At 44.0% G+C, this 20635-nt stretch overlaps 1 protein-coding gene across 3 annotated transcripts in view; it reads right to left on the reverse strand.

Moving 5' to 3' along the window:
- The window catches only part of PLCE1 (phospholipase C epsilon 1), a 496428-nt gene that overhangs the window by 203961 nt on the left and 271832 nt on the right, over positions 1 to 20635 (reverse strand). For all 3 annotated transcript variants that reach the window (XM_033942327.1, XM_033942328.1, XM_033942326.1), the window contains exon 4: positions 10458 to 10774. In XM_033942327.1, the coding sequence (XP_033798218.1) occupies positions 10458 to 10774 (317 nt within the window). The remainder of the gene's footprint in view (positions 1 to 10457; positions 10775 to 20635) is intronic.

Below are 20635 nucleotides of genomic sequence, written 5' to 3' on the forward strand. Positions count from 1 at the left end.
GTCAAGAATCGTGAGTCTCATAAAAAGTCAACTAGGCCCCATGTTCAGGTGTCACGTCTGTGTAGCCATCTCATAGCAAGCATTTTCAAACAGTTATATGATTTCTCATAATAATAGGTCAAACAGCTGACATAGGAATAGCCCTACTGGGTCAGACCAATGGTCCATATAACCCAGTGTCCTGTTTCTATAGTGACCAATCCAGGTCACAAATACCTGGCAAAACCTAAATAGTAGCAACATTCCATGCTACTGATCACAGGACAAGCAGTGGCTTCCCCTATAATAATAATAATAATAATAACTTTATTTTTATATACCGCCAACAATCTTGCGACTTCTAGGCGGTTTACAATGAAGAGAAACTGTACAGACAGCGAGTTACAGAGTATAACAGTGAGCATCTGAAAGTAACAACAATAGTAATAATAACAACAGTTTATATTCTGCAGGACCGTGAAGTTCCATGCGGTTTACAATGAATTCGACAAATTCCATAAATTGATTGGCACATTCATAGTTAGAGATTAGAGGATAACAGTTTACAGGATGAGATTTGGGTGGGATTATGAAGGGGGCTATTGTCCTGATTCGTTACCTAGGTATTTCAAGAACAGGTATGTTTTTAGGTGTTTCCTAAATTCACCATAGTTGTTTGTGTGTGTAATTAGTTTTTCTAAGTCTTTGCCCCATAAGGCTGCTTGATACGATAGAAGTTGTTGATGGTGTCTCTTATATTTGCATCCTCTAGCCGGTGGGGAAACGAATTTCAGGTGTGTTCTTCTCTCATGTCTGTTGGTTGGGAATGAGAAGAGGTCTGTTATATATTTAGGGGCTAGACCAGATAATACCTTGAAGCAGAGACATCCCAGCTTGAACTTCGTACGTGCCTCCATAGGCAGCCAGTGCAGGAGTCGGTAGGAAGGGGTTATGTGATCGGTTTTCTTCAGCCCAAAGATCAACCTGACTGCCGCATTTTGTATCAGTTGTAGTCTCTGCATTTGCTTCCGGGAGATTGCCAGATGGGTAATGTTGCAATAATCAAGGTGACTTAGTATAAGGGATTGTACCAGAGTTCTGAATGCTGAAGCGTCGAAGTATGCTCTAATGGACCTAAGTTTCCAGAGAGTAAAAAACCCTTTTCTGACTAGGGAGTCCACATGGTCTTTCATAGTTAGACCTTGGTCCAGTATTACCCCCAGAATCTTTATTGTTGGTTGAATAGGGTAGTTAAGATTGTTAATGCGTATTGATTTTGTCGTGATATGTGGGTGTGGCGAGGCTATAAAGAATTTAGTTTTATCTGAATTGAGCTTCAGTTTGAATTCTGTGGTCCATTGTTCCATCAGGTTTAACGCTTCTGTTGCTGTGGGGGTGGTTTCCGAGGGAGACGTATTAAACGGGATAATGATTGTAAAATCATCCGCATAACTGAATACTTTTACACCCCGCTGGGCCAGCTGCATGCCTAGTGATGATATATAGACATTGAAGAGTAGTGGGGATAGTGGGGATCCCTGTGGAACGCCTGATGGGTTTCTCCATGTTTTAGAGAGGTTGCAGTTGAAGCGTACTTGATAGGTGCGGGTCGTAAGGAATCCTCGGAACCAGTCAAGTACCTCACCTCCGATGCCGATTGCGTCTAAGCATTGTAGCAATTTGTTGTGATCCACCAAGTCGAAGGCCGAGCTCATATCAAATTGCATGATTAAGGCATTATGGCCCTTGCTGAATAAGTTGTGTAAGTATTCTAGGGTCGCTGCAATCACCGTCTCAGTGCTAAACAGAGGTCTGAAGCCAGACTGAGTTTCATGTAGTAGAGAGAACTGATCAAGGTAGTCCATCAATTGGGTATGTACTAAACCTTCCATTATTTTTACGAAGAATGGAATGGATGCTACCGGTCTATAGTTGGTTGCTGATGTTAGGGATTGTTTACGATTTTTTGGAATTGGGGTGATTATAATGTGACCGTTGTTCGTTAGGAATTTTCCGCTTTTGAACTTATTGGTCATATAACTCCACAGTGTTAGTTTAAAGTCTAATGGGGCTGTTTTCATAATATTGGGGGGGGGCAGGGATCTAGAATGCAGTGTGATTTAGTATATTTGTTATAAAGTTTTATGAAGTTATTCCATTCTAGATCCTGAAAGGAGTTCCAAAACATATCCACTGGTATTTCATTTTCACGTATGTTGGCTATTTGATGTGCATGTGTGTTGTTTGTTGGGCAATTGTTCCTTAGGTTCACAATTTTTGAGTCAAAGTGTTGTGCTAGTTCGTCTGCTGATGGAAGTCCATAGTCTGCCTCAGCAGCAGACTATGGACTTTTCCTCCAGGAACTTGTCCAAACCTTTTTTTAAACCAGTTAAGTTAACCGCTGTTACCACATTCTTTGGCAATGCATTCCAGAACTTAACTATTCTCTGAGTGAAAAAATATTTTCTCCTATTGGTTTTAAAAGTATTTCCCTGAAATTTCATCAAGTGCCCCCTATTCTTTGTAATTTTTGCAAACTTCAATTATACTGGCATCAATGTAATAAAAAAAACACCCTACGCAGGGGAAAAATGTATGAAACTTATCCCAAGAAGGCAGATTGCATGAGAATAGTATCCCCAGCTTTTTATTTCCAAATGTAGAATGAGTCCCTGAAGTAGGAGAATGCAGGGCAGTTCACTAGTCCTCTTACAACATTTTCCAAGAGCTGGGAAAGTAGTGTTGCTTCAAATGGGCGTGAAATCAATTCTATCCCAAGTTTCAAATACATTTGAAGATTGGACCGGATTGGCAGCACTGGAAAGCAAAGTCTTTTATTTATAGAGAGGGTACAACAGAGACTGTCAAGGTTCCCCACCCCTGCCCTGCCAGCTAGGAAAGTACTTCTGGAGCTGAGTCTCCACGCCTCTGCAACATTGATCCCACTGCTCATTCAGCCAACAATGGCACCAATCAGTTGCAAACTGGGATGTATTTTTTCTTATTGGTGTGGTCAGTTGCCACAATCGGAACTTGACTAAGCCATTCAATATAACACATTCTCTTCTTGCAGTTCCCTCTATTAGGCAATTATATTTTTTGATACCACTTGTAAAACAATATTTACAGTGGTAACCCCAACGTTGTGTAATGCACTTCCATTTGCTCTTAGGCGTGAATCCAACCTCTCCAAATTCAAATCAATGCTTGAAATCTCTCTCTTTAAAGAAGCATACGAGACCTAGACCTTGAACTTATCCTTGCCTTTTTGTTTTTCCCTTCCTTACCTCCTTTTTATTTCAGCAATGTAACCCTTCCCTTGGTCCTCTTCTGTGTGTTGTAGTTGTTCACAAAACTTGTCTGCCTATGTATTTACGTTTATGTCTACAATTCTGTAGGCTTAAAATTTTTAAAGATATGCAATGTTGTAAACCGCTTTGGCCATGAAAAGCGGTATATCAAGCCTTAATAAACTTGAAACTCATTCTAGATTCAGTCACCAAATAGTATTCAGAGGGTAACCACTATCAGCACTGCTGAGTAAGGTTTCCACTAGTGACTAGGGCCAAAAGTTGCTACACTTTTGTATTGCATCCATGCAGTCGTCCAGCACTCTACTATCCACAAACCTTTTAATGATTTATGGCATAGACATAAATATGATGGCCAATGTTTTTTGACATAGCTAGCAGTTGGAAAGATGTCATCAATGCAAAATATTTTGCATTATCCTCCAAGTTCAAATAATGTTTGTTGACAAGGGGAAAAAAAAAGTGTAAAAAGCTTCTCGTTACATTTACCACAAATCATTACCAAAGGTGCATTATGTAAGCTAGCTTAAATAAAGTAATTGCTCAGAACAAAGGAGGAAAAGAGCACCAAATATTTTCCTCCTATTATGTATCAGAATTCTGTCATTCTGAAATACATTCTGGCTCCCACAGTATAAATACACTTCAGTATTTTTGTTAGCATTGCCAGAAAATCAGCAAGCACTCATCAATACAAGCCAACAAAAGCATGATTCTTTGTGCAGGAATTTTCTTGCAAGGCTACAAACAAGGAAGTTTAGAAAGCCCGTTCCTAGTGATGGGATGGCAATAAATTCAAAGTTCTGTTCGAATGTAAAGCTGAGAGAAAGGGTAACGTGACCTATTCCACACACTGCAAATATTTACAGCGAAATTTGGTTGTAGTCAGTTATTTTGTGCTTGTGTACATGGAGGGCGCCCAAATTTAAGCACCCATCGTAGCACTTAGGCCCAAATTCTGTAACCAGCGCTAATGTTAGGCACCTATTTTGGAGGCGCCTCTCTAAATTTGAATAACAAGCTCAGTTAGGCTTTTTAATCGGCAATAACTGAAACATAGGCACCTATCAAGAAAGAGCGATTCTGTAACAAGGCGCCTCTAAAAATGTAGGCGGCCTTCAAAAATAATAGGCACTATGCATGTTAGGCATGGGCGCGGCTTCGCGTTGGGCGCCTTGTTACAGAATTGCTACTCCTAAGCGTGCTTAACTTTTAGTTGTGCCTAGAGCTGGCCTATTTATTGGGCGCCTCCAAAATAGGTGCCACTCAGCGTGATTCACTAAACAGCACCCGATTTTACTTGAATCGCGCTGAACGATGCCTAGTTCGGTGCCTAAGTTTTGGGCGCTTCTTATAGAATTTGCCCCTTATTCTGTAAAGGGTAGTAGGGTCCCAATTTTATATAAGTCACCTAAAAAAATCAACACTGACTAGGGCGGCACTAAGTATGATTCTATAAAAGTTAAGTACCTATTATAGAGCCAGTCTTAGCGCTGCCTAAGAACATAAGAAATGCCCGCACCGGATCAGACCGTGGGTCCACACTCGCGGAGGCTCAGTCACTCGTATCCCTCAATGTATCTTGCAAGAAGATGTGCATCCAACTTGCCCTTAAATCCTAGAATGGTAGTTTCCACCACAATCTCTTCCGGGAGTGCGTTCTTAGGTGGTGCTAAGTAGCCTAACATTTAGGCACACCCTATATATCTATATGCCAGGGTTTCTGGGTCTAAATGCCTGCACCTAAGTTAGGTGCCAATGACGCCTAACTCAAAACAGGCGCCTAACTCAAAAACATGCCCATGATCCAACCGCTAACCATGCCCACTTTTAACTATGCGCTTTGCACTAGGAACCTGACTCTTGTATAATCGCACCTACCAGGTTAGGCACCTAACTTTCAATTACCTCTACTTAGGGGTCCTTTTACTAAGGCACGCTACTGAGTCTTAGCGCAAGCTCAATGCTAACACATGCCAATACGTCCATAGGATATAATGGACGCGTTAGCTTTTAGTATGCGCTAAGATGCACTAGCGCTCCTTATTGCCAATTAAGAGGTGTTGAGTAACAATTATTAGTGTTGGCGCCGATTTAGCCTATTACTCATTTAAGTTAAGCTTGTCTGCGGTGTTCTTTGCTCACATGTTTAAAGACAATAGATTGTTTTCAGTCCAATTCTTTATATGTGAGGTTGCAAACCATTGGACCCCTGAGGAAGGCGTGTTCGCCGAAACACAGACCGTGTAGGGTCCGGTTGGATTTTTATCACAGTATTTTTTATCATTGTACTTTTTTAAATTGAATTTTCATGGTCTTATATGTCAGTGTTTAATAAATTATCTCCAGAACATCTGTATCCACAGTTTTTGTTTTCATCGGTGGATTGTTTTCACTGTGGATCATTGGGTCTCCCCAGTTTTCTTTGTTGCGCTTCATTTAAGTTAGGCACATCGACGTAGGTGCCTAGGTATTTGCCTACTTTCCTGTACAGAACACTAGCATACAATAATATAGCAAATGCATACATACAATTTAGGTATAACCACTTACGCCAGACATAGAACTGGTATAAGTACCTTTTCCTAAAGGCCAGGAATACAGTTGTAACTTATAGTGTTCTATAAGTTACACATGTGTGAGTGCCACTCATACTCTGCTGCTCATGTTTATGTAACATACTCAGATATTTAAGGAATAGCATATAGGTGAAATTTTCACAATATACACATGTATGTGCACACGTACACAAGTATATGCCATTATGCTAAACACGCAACCACACATGTAAATGGTAGTGCGTACTTTATAGAAGAACCTCCACAAGGAGCATATATGTGGTAACCGGATATTCGCAGTGGACAGATTCCAGCAAAACCCAGCTCTAGACAACGAAAACCAGATTCTATAAACAGAACCTGTTCTGCCTTCACTTTCATGAATGCAGCTCACTTGTGTATAGATATATGTAAGCAGTTAGAGTGTTTCTTTAAGACAAGCTCCCACAGTGCACTTCTGTATCCTCCCTGGACTCAGCACCTCTCTTTCCTGGTTGCTGCTCTTGTGTGAGGACATAGCTGACTCCATTTTAGAGCTACACATGGCTATAGGAGAGTACTGTTCCCCTTTCTGATTTTTTTCCCTTTGGATTTTTGGATTTTTCTTGCCAAAATACAGCTTAGTGAGAGAAGCTGGAGCATATTATCATGTCACAAAGTGTGTGAAAATACATTCCCAGCTTGCCCTATTTCATAGGTTGAGGGTAAATTCTGTGAGAGAAGAAATTCCTAAAGATCTATTGAACTGTGTTTGTATTAAAGAAAGTTGTTTAATGAGTCAGAGTTCAGCCTGGTAATATTATAGGCTACAGATCCAATGAGTTTAAGCTGCTTGACAATTCTCAGTGTTGAGAGTGAAAAGTCAGGACAGTAAAAATCTGATAAGAGAGCAGTGCCTATTGGACAGCTGTGATCAGGGATCATTGGACATTTGAACTCAGAGATCTATGGAAACTTAAAGTACAAGTGAGACTGTCCAAGAGCCAAGGTAGCATACGGTCTGCCTTAAAAGCCAGCAAGAAGAGCTGAATGAATGCTTGGATCTAATCAAACAGTATTACAGGAAGTTTTCTAATTATGGAGCTGCACTGATTGAAATAAGGGAGTCCATTGCTCTGTGTGGAAAATTAATAAAAGGATAATTGTGTGTGAACTGACTGACAAAGATCTGTCCTTCACAGCAGAATAACTGTTTGAAGCTGTACAGCGAAAGATTAGAGAAACTCGGCCTCTTCTCCCTCGAACAGAGGAGATTGAGAGGGGACATGATTGAAACATTCAAGGTACTGAAGGGAATAGACTTAGTAGATAAGAACAGTTTGTTCACCCTCTCCAAGGTAGGGAGAACGAGAGGGCACTCTCTAAAGTTAAAAGGGGATAGATTGGGAAGGGGTAAAACGCAGACCTCACGGATCTAAACCCGTACGGCCTTAAAAAGCTGAGGTCCGTGTCCGTGCCGCTTGTAGTTTCTGTCGCTGACAGACCTTGATTGAGATTTGAGCGCTGACGGATCCGTCTCAACATAGGGAGGGAAAAGTGTTAGGATCCGTCAGCGCTAAAAATCTCTTCGAGGTCTGTCAGAGCCAGAGACTAGTGCTGGAGCGGCAGAGCAGAAGCCAAGAGAGCGGGGACATAGGTTTTGGATGTGCGATATGGAAAAGAAGTCTCCAAACTCCAGCACTAGTCTCTGGCTCTGACAGACCTCGAAGAGATTTTTAGCGCTGACGGATCCTAACATTTTTCCCTCTCTATGCTGAGACGGATCCATCAGCGCTCAAATCTCAATCAAGGTCTGTCAGCGACAGAAACTACAAGCGGCAGGGACACGAACCAACACGGACCTCAGATTTTTAAGGCCGTACGGGTTTAGATCCACGAGGTCCGTCAGGTCCGTGAGGTCCGCGTTTTACCCCTTCCCGGATAGATTCCATACAAACATAAGGAAGTTCTTCTTCACCCAGAGAGTGGTAGAAAACTGGAACGCTCTTCCGGAGTCTGTTACAGGGGAAAACGCCCTCCAGGGATTCAAGACAAAGTTAGACAAGTTCCTGGTGAACAAGAGCGCACGCTGGTAGGGCTAGTCTCAGTTAGGGCACAGGTCTTTGACCAGAGGGCCGCCGTGTGAGCGGACTGCTGGGCACAATGGACCACTGGTCTGACCCAGCAGCAGCAATTCTTATGTTCTTAAGGCATATCTAGCCAGAGCAAGAGTAGACCCCCCCCCCCTCTTCTCGGCAATCGTTGTTGCAAAAAGTATCTATTTCAGCTCAACACACAGCTAGAAGTACCTGTAAACAGCTTAAGGCAGCAGTCTCAAACACGCCGCATGCAGCTCTCCAGGTCTATTTTGCGGCCCGCGGTCTGGACGTGATCATGACAGCATTTCTCTTCCCCCTTCCCTTCCTTTTGGAGCAGCAGCGTGTCTGGCTGGCTCAGTCCATCATTCCGTTCAAAGCCGCCGGTTGGCGGCTCCTCGTGCTATCCACTCCTGCATCAGAAGCCTCTCTGACGTCACAACATCAGAGAGGCTTCAGATGCAGGCATGGATCTCACGAGGAGCCGCCACCCGCGGCTTTGAATGGAAAGATCAACTGAGCCGGCCAGACATGCTGCTGCTCAACAAGGAAGGGAACGGAAGGGGAGGGGAAAGAGAAATGCTTCTGCTGCAAAGGAAAGGGGGACCCTAGGGAAATGCTGCTGCTGTACAGGGAAAGGGATAGGGAGGGAAAGGGGAAGAGAAATGCTTCTCCTGCACAGGAAAGGGGGAAGGGAAATGCTGCTTCTCTTGCTGCTGCACCCAATTGGGAAAGAGAGGGAAGGAAGGAGAAGGGGGAGGAGAGGAACAAGAGAAGCCAAGTTCATGGGAGGGAGGGAAGGAAAGGAGATATCAGACCATGGAGAGGGAGGGAGAGATGCCAGGGCATGGGGAAAGGGAAGGAGACATATGCCAGACCAGGGGAAAGGAAGGAAGGAGGGAGGGAGGGAAAGGAAGGAAAGAGATGCCAGACCATGGAAATAGGACGGAAGACGAGAGAGATAGGAAGGGAAGGTAAGACATGGAAACGTAGATTTTGAAAGCAGAAAAATTGAACATTAAGTTAATGCCAAAGATGGATGCAAGGCAGAACATGAAGACGGAGAGAAAAACAGTCAAAGGACAAGAAGGCCCTGGAAACATAGTTGAAAGCACAGAAAAATAAAGTCACTAGACAACAAAGGTAGGGAAAATGATTTTATTTTCAATATAGTGATTGAAATGTGTCAGTTTTGAGAAAGAAAAGATATTAAACTTTAAATGTGAGGGCTGCAGAAAAAACAGAGTATTTGGAGGGCCGCAGAAAAAATAGTTAATGTATAATTAATAAATGACAATTTTGCATAAGGTAAAACTTTATAGTTTATATATCTTTCCTTTTAATTGTTAAAGGAAAGTTTTATAAGCTATAAAGAGTTTTACCTCATGCAAAATTGTCATTTCTTTAATAAGACATTAACTATTTTTTCTGCGGCCCTCCAAGTACCTACAAATCCAAAATGTGGCCCCACAAAGGGCTTGAGTTTGAGACCACTGGCTTAAGGAAAAGGCACAAAAATTCAGCAGCAGTCATCCTCCTACAATACTTCAACCAGTGAGAAGTGTATTCCTTGTGTTTAAATACTTTGGATTGTTTGGTAAGCTGTTACACTAGAGAGAAGCTTGCTGTTTTTCCTCTCTAGTTTTGCCTGTGACATAGTCTTCGGGTGAAACATGGCCACATCAGGCACATGTTACATTAAATTTCTTTTTGCTCTATATACTCATTTGCTATATACAAAGCTAGGTGCCTTGCACTTTCTTAGGTCATATGGCAGCAAACTGCACTTAGCAGGCTTTTGCTTCTGGTACACAGTTTGCCCAGGAAGGAACATGGCATTGAGATTTGTGTAGCTGTGCCTCCTGTTAGCCAGCTGTTTCCAATAGGCTGCCCTGTTGAACATTGAATTTGCACTTTGTTTTGGGGGATGGGAGGGGGAGAAAGTGAGGACTGAGAATTGCTGGGCTCAAAGGAACAGACCGCCTGAGTCAGTATGTCAAGCTCCATCCCTGGCAGTATTCAAATCCAGGCTAAAAGCCCACTTTTTCAAGGTTGCTTGTTAACTCCTAACCCACGTCCTTGTAAAGCTCCCTAACCCCCTACTTGCCCTGTTTGTCTGTTGATTAGATAGTAAGCTCTACTGAGAAGGGACTGCCTCTTGAATGTTTTAATGTACAGAGCTGCGTACATCTAGCAGCACTATAGGAATGATAAGTAGCAGTACGAAGTGGAAAGGACAGGGCAGGGAATTGCTGGATCATATGGTGAAGGGGGCAGAGAGGGGACAGGTGGACCACAGGTGTGGAGGAGAAGAGGGGAAGGGTGAGAAACATTAAGAAACACAGAAAAATAAAGGGACATAAAGACCATATGGTCTATCCAGCCTGCCTCCTCTGGAGAGACCCTCAGCCTAATCAATAGGAGATTCTAGTACACTTGTAATGTGTATTTGTTTCTGGATTTCTCGGTTTCTGTCTTATAGAAATGGTAATGGTAAGAAAGATATGAATCCTATTAAAAGCAATACATCTTACCTCATTGAACCGGGTCACAAGGCCTTCAACTGTATTCCGTTCACCGTTCTTAGAGGTAAGAAGAGAAGTAGCTAAAGACGCCTTGATGCTTGGAAGCTGGCTCTGAGAATCGGCATTTCCCATATCCCTCGTTAGGAAATAGAGGTAGTCAAAAGGCAAGACCTTCCTATAGAGTTCTTGCTCCTGTTCTGTGAGAATGCTGGCAATCTCCTCCGGGAACTGGATCAGGTGCTGCAAGGCCACCAGCTCTTTGCTCACTCCAGCGAGATTGGCAGGTAAGGTGTTGGAACCGGCCATGGCACCGCACAGCTGGCGCTCTAAAACGAAACGCAAAAGTGACAGCCATTTATTTTGTGTGTAGCAAATCTGAAACCAGTGGCGTAGCGAGGGCGACAGCCGCCCCTACCCGCCTTCGCCTCCGTCCTCCCGCTCCTTCCCTGATCCCCCCCTGCCGTGCGTGCACCCCTTCCCTTCCCCATACTTCTGGTTGTTCGCCGCCACAAGCCTCAAGAACAACATACTCCCTGCGACCTCCGTCGGATTTCCTTCCGACATCACTTCCTATGCGTGGCACCCGGAAGTGACATCAGTGGGAGAGACAACAAGGTCACGAGGAGCACGCTGAAGTTGTTGCTTGCCGCAGTGAACTAGAAGTATGAGGGGAGCAGAGAGGAGGAGGGGTGCCGGCACCCCCACCAACATGGCACCCGGGGCAGACAGCACTGTCAAACTCATTTATAAAATGGCAGGGTTTTTCCCCCCCTGGAAAATAGATTATTATGTTTAAATCTATTTTATTAAGCAACAGTAAGTACAACAGCAATAATAACCATGGAATGCAATTTCATCAAACACCCGCGGAGGACTGAACTCTTATGTCCTCCCCGGACCCACCATACCCCCACCCCCCAACAAAGAAAACCCTACCCCCACCCACCCCTCCCCATCCCCCCACATGTACAGAAAACTCGCAAGCAGGGAACAGCAGAGACATCTAGAAGCACAGTTTCAGAGGTGGAGTCTATTCAAGACCCGGCTACGACTCTCCGGAGGCAAAATGTTCAAATATGGAGTCCAAGTGTGAACAAAGTCTCTGCTCCGGCGTCGGGGGGTGGAACAGATGCGGCATGTTCTGCGGGATGATGGGTCTCTCTTACCTTATGCTGAGCTGGTGGGGAGGGGGGTCCCTGAGATTGGCCTTCCATTTGCTTATTGTCAACTAAGTCACTATGTGGCTTCCCTTCAGGGGTCTTCCTTGCAGGGGGATTTTGAGACCCAGCTCTGTACTTTTTTGGCTGCGGATCCTGATAATAGGGTCTCTATATCAGCTTTGCATGGCCGGATTCTGGCTCTTTGCCCGCCTAGGGTTTTCCCTGTTATTTTGGGGGCATGGCAGCGGGACTTGGGTAGGGACTTGGGGGACAATTTCTTGTTAAAAACCCTGACTCGAACTGCGGGCATGGTACATAGTGCTGAGCTCCGTGAATGTCACTTTCGAACTGTCCTGCGGGCCTACGCCTCCCAGAGTCAGGCTTACCATATGGGTTGTATGCATAGTTTATAGCTTAACAACCTATTTAGCAACTCTTTTTTTTTTTTTAATTTCTTTATTATTTTCCAGCTTCAGCAAATTCGTTCTCTGTTGGGGCCTTCAGTAACATATTTTATTTTTTTATATATATATATTTTTATTTATTTATCATTTTCATATTAAGACAATCAAGTATAAACTTGTACAGAAAGCTGTAAGCATAAGATAATACTTAGAAAATTAATTATATAAAGAAAGAATAAATGCTTAAACTTAGCTCTAGTCCCCAATTAATGGGATCCAAGATTTAACTTAACGGAATCAAGGAAAATTAATAAAGAATACAAAGGCTGACTTGGCTGAGATCAAGTTGAAATAGTCACCTCATTACAATCTCTAATATTGGGCTTTTTAGATCTTATCTTTTTCTTTCTCCAGTCGTGACAGTGATAGGAAAGTTGTTAACTAACCAGGTTCAAAAAATACATACTTTTGAGAAGAATAATGCACCGCACACTTACAAGGATGACGTAAATAAAATGTCGCTCCTAAGGCCATAACCCCAGGTTTTAACAACAAGAATTCTTTCCTACGTTTTTGGGTATCCCTGGCCAAATCCGGATACATTTATACTTTTAAACCTAAAAAATCCTTCTGCTAGCAACATATTTTGTATTACTCTTTACATAAAAGAAACACACAGATCAATATGGCCTCCTCTTGACTGCAAGTATGCTGAAACATTTCTCTTTGAAAGGCTGTATAATATTTCTATATGAAGATGCCGGAGAGAAAGCCTGTCAGTCATGCTTTGTTATAGACCAAGAAGAAAACATGAAAAACAAACCCAAGATATTAAATGACTTTGAACATTATGAATGGTCTCAAGGGAGGTGTGCTATTTTAGAACTGAGGAATCTAGTTACTAAGGTGTGGTAACGCTTTGCACATAACAGCACTTTAACAATAAAATTAACTTGCAGTAATTATATGGTAAATGCTGGGGAGGGAGGAGTAGGATTACCAGATTTTTACTAAAAAAAAAAAAAAAAAAAGAGGACGCGTGGCCCCCACCTCATTCTTCCCCCAGTCCTACCGACAACCCCGTCCCATTCCACTCCCCAACCCTGGCCCCACACAAACTTCGTCTCTTCAGGGCTGCATCTGGAGGGCGTCTGTGTATACACAGACGCCCTCCAGACGCAGCCCCGAGCTCAATGGTTTTCAAAACCCGGACAAACTGCTGGGTTTTGAAAACCCGTCTGGACGCTTGGACAGTCCTCTAAAAAGAGGACATGTCCGGATAAATCCAGACATCGATTAACCCTAGGAAGGAGGTCCCAACTTGGCCTCTGCAGGGTTTTGTTTTTTTTTTTAAAAAAACCACATTTTTAGCAATTAGTGCCGATGCATTTAGGGCTCCTTTTTATCAAGCTGCGCTGGCGGGGTTAACGCGCGTGACTTTTCATCACACGTTAACCCCCGCGCTGGCCTAAAACTACCACCTGCTCAAGAGGAGGCGGTAGCGGCTAGCGCGGCTGCCGGTTCAGCGCGCGCTATTACGCGCGTTAAACCGCTAGCGCAGCTTGATAAAAGGAGCCCTTAGTGTCCCCTCCTGTGAAGAGAACACAAATGATGCTCAGCAATTACCAAACACTAACAACAAAGTGTAGTTGATGCCCATTCTCCTATTATCTGCCTAGTTTGCCCCCCCCCTCAAATATAGGACATGCAGCTAACAAATGAATTAGTACCAACACAGTAAGAGTTACCACACTTGTGTGATAGCAGCACATGCTCATTTGCATATTAACTGTTACATAAGATATTCAAATTGGTTTGGAGTCCATTGGCGTCTTTTGTAGATTTGTTATAGTTGCTCTTTATCTTTATTTTCCATTGTTGTGCAACCACACATCCAGGGGGGAGGAGGGGGAGGAGCGGGAGGGGGGTATATCTTTTGTTTTGGTATTGTTCCTGATGGTAATGTCGGATGGGGGAGGGAATTTTATTTTTTGTATAGATTCTGATTGTTTATAAATGCTTATTTGATTATTATTATTTGTATGTAAATTGTAATGCACTTTTTGTTGGCATTAAAAACTAAATAAAGTTTTTTTAAAAAAAAAAAACCCTGTTGTGCACTTTAGTAAACAGGCCCTTAAATTTCATATTTATTTCAGCAGATCAATTTGTCTCATTACAAGAGCTGGAGCAGGGGTCTCCAAATCCAACCCTCAAGGGTCACAACCCAGCTGGATGCTCAGGATTTCAACAAAGAATAAGCATCAAGTATATATGGAACCAACTTCTGTATATATCATCCATGGTCAGTGTGGAAATTGTGGGAAGCTGACTGGGTTTCAGGATTCCTGATCTCTGCAGCTAAAATTTCCAAATAAATGGGAAAGGGGAGGAGATTTGATATACCGACTTTATGTGATTACAATCAAAGTGGCTTATATATCATATACAGGTGTAGGGTTACCATAAGTCTGGATTTACCCAGACATGTCCTCTTTTTAGAGGACTATCCGGGTGTCTGAATGGTTTTCTAAACTGGAGGGACTTTGTCCTGGTTTTGGACTCTTTCCCTCCAGTCTAGCCTCTAGCCCTCACCCCAGAGTCGAGTATGGCTCTTCCCTCTCTTACTTACCTCCTTGGGCACTATAATTTCAATCTTCGAGCAGCCTGCTGCCTTTTTTGGTCTGCACCAGAAGTCTTCTCTCTGCAGCGTTCCGCCTATGCTGGAACAGGAAGTCGATGCAGAGAGAAGGCTTCTAGGACAAGTTGAAGACAGCAGGCTCATGTCACTTAAGCTGCCGGCTGCCCAAGATTGAAATTACATTGCCCAAGGAGGTAAGTTGGTGACAGGGGAAAGGCATACTTGCCTCCAGAGGACTGGAGAGAAAGAAAGAGAGATTGCACTTGGGGTGGGGGGTTGAGAGAAAGCACCTGTGGGGGGTGTTGTTGGAAGGAGAGAAAGAGAGAGAGAGAGAAGCACCTGAGAGGGAGGAGAGGCGTTGAAAGAGAGAGAAAGAAAGAGAAAGAGAAAGAAAGAAAGAAAGAAGCACCCGCAGGACAGGAGGGGGTTGAAAGAAAAAGAGAGAAGCACCCACAGGGGAGAAGGGAGGTTGGAAGGGGAGAGAGAGAGAGAAGCACCTACAGAAGAGGAGGGGATTAAGAGGAGAGAGAGAAAGAGAAGCAACCACGAGGGAGGAGGGGGGTTGGAAAGAAAGAAAGACAGACCTGTAGGACAGGAGGGGGGAGGTGAAAGGAGAGAGAGAGAAAGATAACTACCCGCAAGGGAGAAAGGGGGTTGGAAGGAGAGAGTAAAAGAAAGAAGCAAGCACCCGTAGCACCTGCTCCAACTCTTGTCATGGGACAAATTGATCTGCTGAAATAAATAATGAAATTTAGGGGCCTGTTTACTAAAGTGCAGTTAACAGTTAATATGCAAATAAGCATATGCTGTTATCACACAAGTGTGGTAACTCTTACTGTGCTGGCACTAATTCATTTGTAGCAGGGGTGTTGAAAGGAGAGAGAAGCACCCCCGGGGGAGAGGGTTGGAAGTAGGGAGGGAGAGAGAAGCAATAAAAGGGCTAAAGGGGGACCAAGGAAATGAGTGAAGGGTGGGTTCGGGGCAGAGCCATAGGCAGGGTCATGTGTTCTCTTTTTTTGTCTTCACAAATACGGTAGCCCTACTGGTGCTTATTTTGTACCTGGGGCAATAGAGGGTTAAGTGACTTGCCCGGAATCATAAGGAGCTGCAGAATGAATCAAACACAGTTTGATTGGTTCTTAAGCCGCTGCAATAACCACTGAAATGAAAAATAGAATTTGGGCGTAGCTCAATCAGTCTGGGCCAATACTAGTGAAGGATTTATTTCCAAAACCTGCTAAGTCCCTAATTAGTTGCATTGAACTTAGAGGGTTTTGGAAATAAGTCCCCCACCCCCAAAGCCAATCCTGCCACGCAACATGCTCCGTCCCCCCACCCCTGCAACTCCAGGCAGAGATGGGCCAGGCGCATGCAGGGCTATTTGCTGCCTGGCTGGTCCAGAACCATCTCTCCCTCAAAATTGACTTGGGGGGAGGGGAGTCTTGTGGGCCAGCCACATGCAGTCACTGCACACGCCAGGCCCGTCTCGTCCTGTCCTACCCGGAGTCAAAAAGAAGTGCAACTAGAGACTCATGAAATCACCAGACAACAAAAGTAGGAAAAATGATTTTATCTTCAATTTAGTGCTCAAAATGTGTCAGTTTTGAGAATTTATATCTGCTGTCTATATTTTGCTCTTTATTTGTCTATTTTTCTATAGTTGTTACTGATTGCATATTTTAAAATTATCTGCCTTGACCTCTTTAAAAAAAAAAACCCCAAATATAAATGATAATTGACATTTTCTGTGCGTACAGTGTGCTTTGTATTTTTTTTAATTTTGTGGTTACCATTATGTATTAATAAGACTATATTGTGTGTATATGAAAAATGGAAGAAATTGCGTTACAATTAGTACTATTATTATAGGGGTGGGGTCATGGGTGGAGCTTGGGAGGGTTTGTGGTGGAGCTTGGGAGGGTCTAGGGTGGAGCTTGGGGGTACTTGGTTGGTATTTGTTAGGCTTAGGTAGCACTTGGCATGAAGAAGTTGAGAAACGCTGGCCTAAAGCACCTACGGAAGCGTGATTCTGACGCGTGCACAAGGCACCACCGAAGGGGAGAGAAAGGGAGAGCCAGAAGGGGAGAAGGCAGGCAGCTTGGGGTAGCGGCGAGAAGGAGCTCCACCCACCCCCACCACGTCAGAGGCACAGTCAGCGCACGGGCTCCTCCTTAAAAGGAGGCGAGCCAACGGCGCGCGGTGAAGGCGAGCGGCAAAGGCGCTCGCCTTAGCGAGAGCGCCTTTGCGAAAGGCCAAGTCGCCATCACAAGGACATCTAAGAGGCAGCAGGGTAAGAACAAGTTAACACAACTGTACTAAACAAGCTAGAGGGAAGACCAACTAGCACACAGCTAGCGATAGATAACTCCCAGCACATAGCTAGCACCCAGCAGACACACACAGCCAGCATCACCAGATAGGCCCAACGGACACAGCCGAGAGGTAGACAAGCCTACCAACACACCAACAACCAGAGTACAAACCCAAGTGAAAAAGACAAGATCAGGAATGGCAGGGAAGACAAGAAGCACCAAGACTACAATCAAGATCAACACCTCAGCTGCAGATGAGATCCAGAAGAAGGCCACAGTCTCCGTGCAGACTGAAGAGTACCCCCCCCCACCCCTCGATGGACAGCGGTAGAGATCTCTGTACAGACCGAAACTGAGCCCCACCTGAAGACTTCAGTCTCTGTGCAGACAGAAGAGGACACCCAGCAACAGATCAACGGAGACATCCTGCAGGAACTGACAAGTCTGAGGGAAGAAGTGCGGCGGCTAAGAAGTATCTGAGAAGGTGAGGCTTTCATCGATGAAGTCCTCCTAGAACTGTCTCAGGTCTCCAAGCAAGTGCATGAAGACAGGTCCATCCTAAAGACACCCGAACCAACCTAACATGCAGCATTGGAACTAACGACTGGGCTACAAGAAGAGACTCGAGACGATGACACCTGGCAACTAGTCACCTCTGCAAGCAAACACAGAAAGCAGTCCTCCTCTTGGGTATCTTCAAGCAAGCACAGCAACCTCAAATCGACTCCACAGATCTCCCTGAGCAACAAATTTCAGCTTCTACAAGAAAGATCCGCCAGCAGAATTCAGGAGGATATTCAGGAAGACATCCAGGAAACCCAGCAGATGACCCCAACTCAAGAAGCTATGAATCAGCACCTCCCCAAGAAGCGCAGAGTAATTATCATTGGGGACTCTATGCTGTGAGGAACCGAGGGACTGGTATGCAAACCTGATCTATAAGCAAGAGAGGTCTGCTGTCTACCAGGAGCCAGGATCCAGAATGTGACTACCTGCGTAGGAAAAATAATCAAGCCCCAAGACTACTACCCGATGCTCCTCATCCACGTTGGGACAAACGACACCGCCAAGAACTCACCGGAGAAGATACAGGAAGACTTTAAAGCCCTAGGTGAGAAGCTGAAGCAACTGGAAGCACAAGTGGTCTTCTCCTCCATGCTACCAGTAAGAGACAAGGGAAGAGCTAGAGAATAATGGATCAAGAGGACTAACGAATAGCTACGGGGATGGTGCAAAGAGATGAACTTCGGCTTCCTGGACCACGGAGAGGCACTTCAGGGACCAGATGGGCTACACCTAACCAGAAGAGGAAAGAACGTCCTGGGACGACACCTGGCTCACCTGCTCCAGAAGGCTTTAAACTAGGTGAGCCGGGGGAGGGGACCGACTCTCACATTAGTAGGGTAAGTAACTCTGAGGTAAGTAATCGCGTAAATACTAAAAGGGACAGAACCTGACAGCGCAACCAGGCCCAACAATATGGAACAGGACCTACTTTTACTGGAACAATGGTCCAGTACTTGGCAACTAAACTTTAATGCCAAAAAATGTAAAGTAATGCATCTTGGAAGCGGAAATCATACACCTTGAACGGTGAAAACTTAACAAAAACTACTGCAGAAAGGGACTTGGGAGTACTCATCTGAGAAGACATGAAGGCTGCAAATCAGGTGGAGAAAGCTTCAGCAAAGGCTAGACAAATGCTGGATTGTATCAGAAGGAGCTTTATCAGCCGAAAGCCTGAAGTCATACTGCCATTGTACAGATCCATGGTGAGACCACACCTGGAGTACTGTATCCAGTTCTGGAGGCCACATTATCAAAAAGATGTGAAGAGAATGGAGTCGATCCAGAAAATGGCCACTAGGATGATCTCAGGACTTAAAGATCTCCCATATGAAGAACCTCTGACTAGACTGCGCTTATATTCTCTTGAAGGGCGCAGAGAAAGGGGAGACATGATAGAAACATTCAAATACATCACGGGCCGCATTGAAATGGAGGAAGAAATCTTTTTTCTTAAGGGTCCCACGGCGAGAAGAGGGTGATTGATCAATGGAATGGTCTACCACACCAGTTGGTCGAGGCCAGTAGCGTGCTCGACTTCAAGAGACGATGGGACAAACAAGTGGGGTTGCTACAGAGTTATACTTAAAAGATAGACTCTCAAAGGAGGGAGGGTTCTTGAGTTGGCAGACTTGGGCCGCCGGCTCTTTTCTGCCGTCATACTCTATGTTTCTATGTTTGTTAGGCACCTTGAAACTCAGTTAAAAATGTTATCTAAATGGTGTTTTTTTTACTGAGCATGGGTGCTTACCGGCCTGAAGTCACAATGAAAAAACTTTGCCCAAACTGGTGGAAAAGAAATGCGCTCTGGTGCTACTAAAAGCTAAGCTATACTTGCAGGTTCTGCTTTTTTTTTTTTTTTTTTTAGTTGCAAAGCAGAACCTATGCGTGTAGCTTGGCTTTCGTGGCGCGCTTCTGTTCTACCGTTTGGGCAAAATTTTTCATTGTGACTTCAGCATTTTGATCTTTTATTCTGAACTACAAGACTTTCTGACCCCCAACGCAGGCAGAGATGCCAAAACACAGTCCGTGTTAGGGTCATCATTAAAGTAGGATTACCTGAAACTTGAAGGCCCTTTGGACCAGATTCTACAACAGTCACCGAAAGTTAGACGGCAGTAGCTGCCCTACCACCGCCTAACTTAATTGGTTTAATTGCCTTTGACATGATAATTGATCGTGCTGTTTAAAAGCAATTAAAACATAATTTAAGAAAAAGACGGTGCCTCCAGAAACGGCAATGGAACCGCAACTACAGACACACCTACCAGTGCTTAAGGGTAAAATAGGCTTGGTTAACGTTGGAAATGCCCTCAGGCATTGGTAGGCGCCTCTGTAATCACAATTACTGTCACAGATAGGCGCCGGAAATGTAGGCCTTGAAAACCCTTACCTACATGTCTGGCACCTATCTGTGACATGGTCGCAATTCTATAAATGGTGCCGTTGTGTGTTTGACACGCCATTGTTGCCGCTTTTGTGGGTGGCTGCCGATCACGGCACCATTTATAGAATCCGGGCCTTTGTGCTTCTTTGTGGTTTGTACTGTACTTTGAATCCCTCCCTCTTCTCTTCTATGCTATACTCTCTGTTCTATGGCATCGTCATCAACCAAATGAAACTTTTTTAGTACATATCATGTTGCTTCCTCATTAATGCTCCGTTTTAGCCATTTCCAACAAAGATTTTGTGATTTTCTTTCCTACAATGTCTTTGATATAGACCTTTCACAGACTTTACAAAATTTGAAGTTTGTTATGAAACTACCACAGAGGAAACACAAATGTCACCTACCAATCATCTAGCTCAACAAAATGTGCACAATAATCAAAATAACCCATGGTGATTAAAAAAAAAAAAAAAAAAAAAATGTACAGTACAAAAAAAGGGGAGATGACCTTAGGTGTTAAGATATTTATTAAATTGTAGAATCATGACTCAACACAAATGTGTTTCGGCCCTATGGCCTTCATCAGACACATTCTAGGAAGATAACACCTTTGGCGATAACATATCTATGCATATGCGATGGCTGCTGTTTGGAAGGGTAGGAAATGGGAAAGAGAGGGACAGAGTGGGCAATGGGCGTACAGTAAAGGAGATG

This window comes from Geotrypetes seraphini, chromosome 4 (assembly GCF_902459505.1).
Source record: "Geotrypetes seraphini chromosome 4, aGeoSer1.1, whole genome shotgun sequence".
Classification (NCBI taxonomy): domain Eukaryota; kingdom Metazoa; phylum Chordata; class Amphibia; order Gymnophiona; family Dermophiidae; genus Geotrypetes; species Geotrypetes seraphini.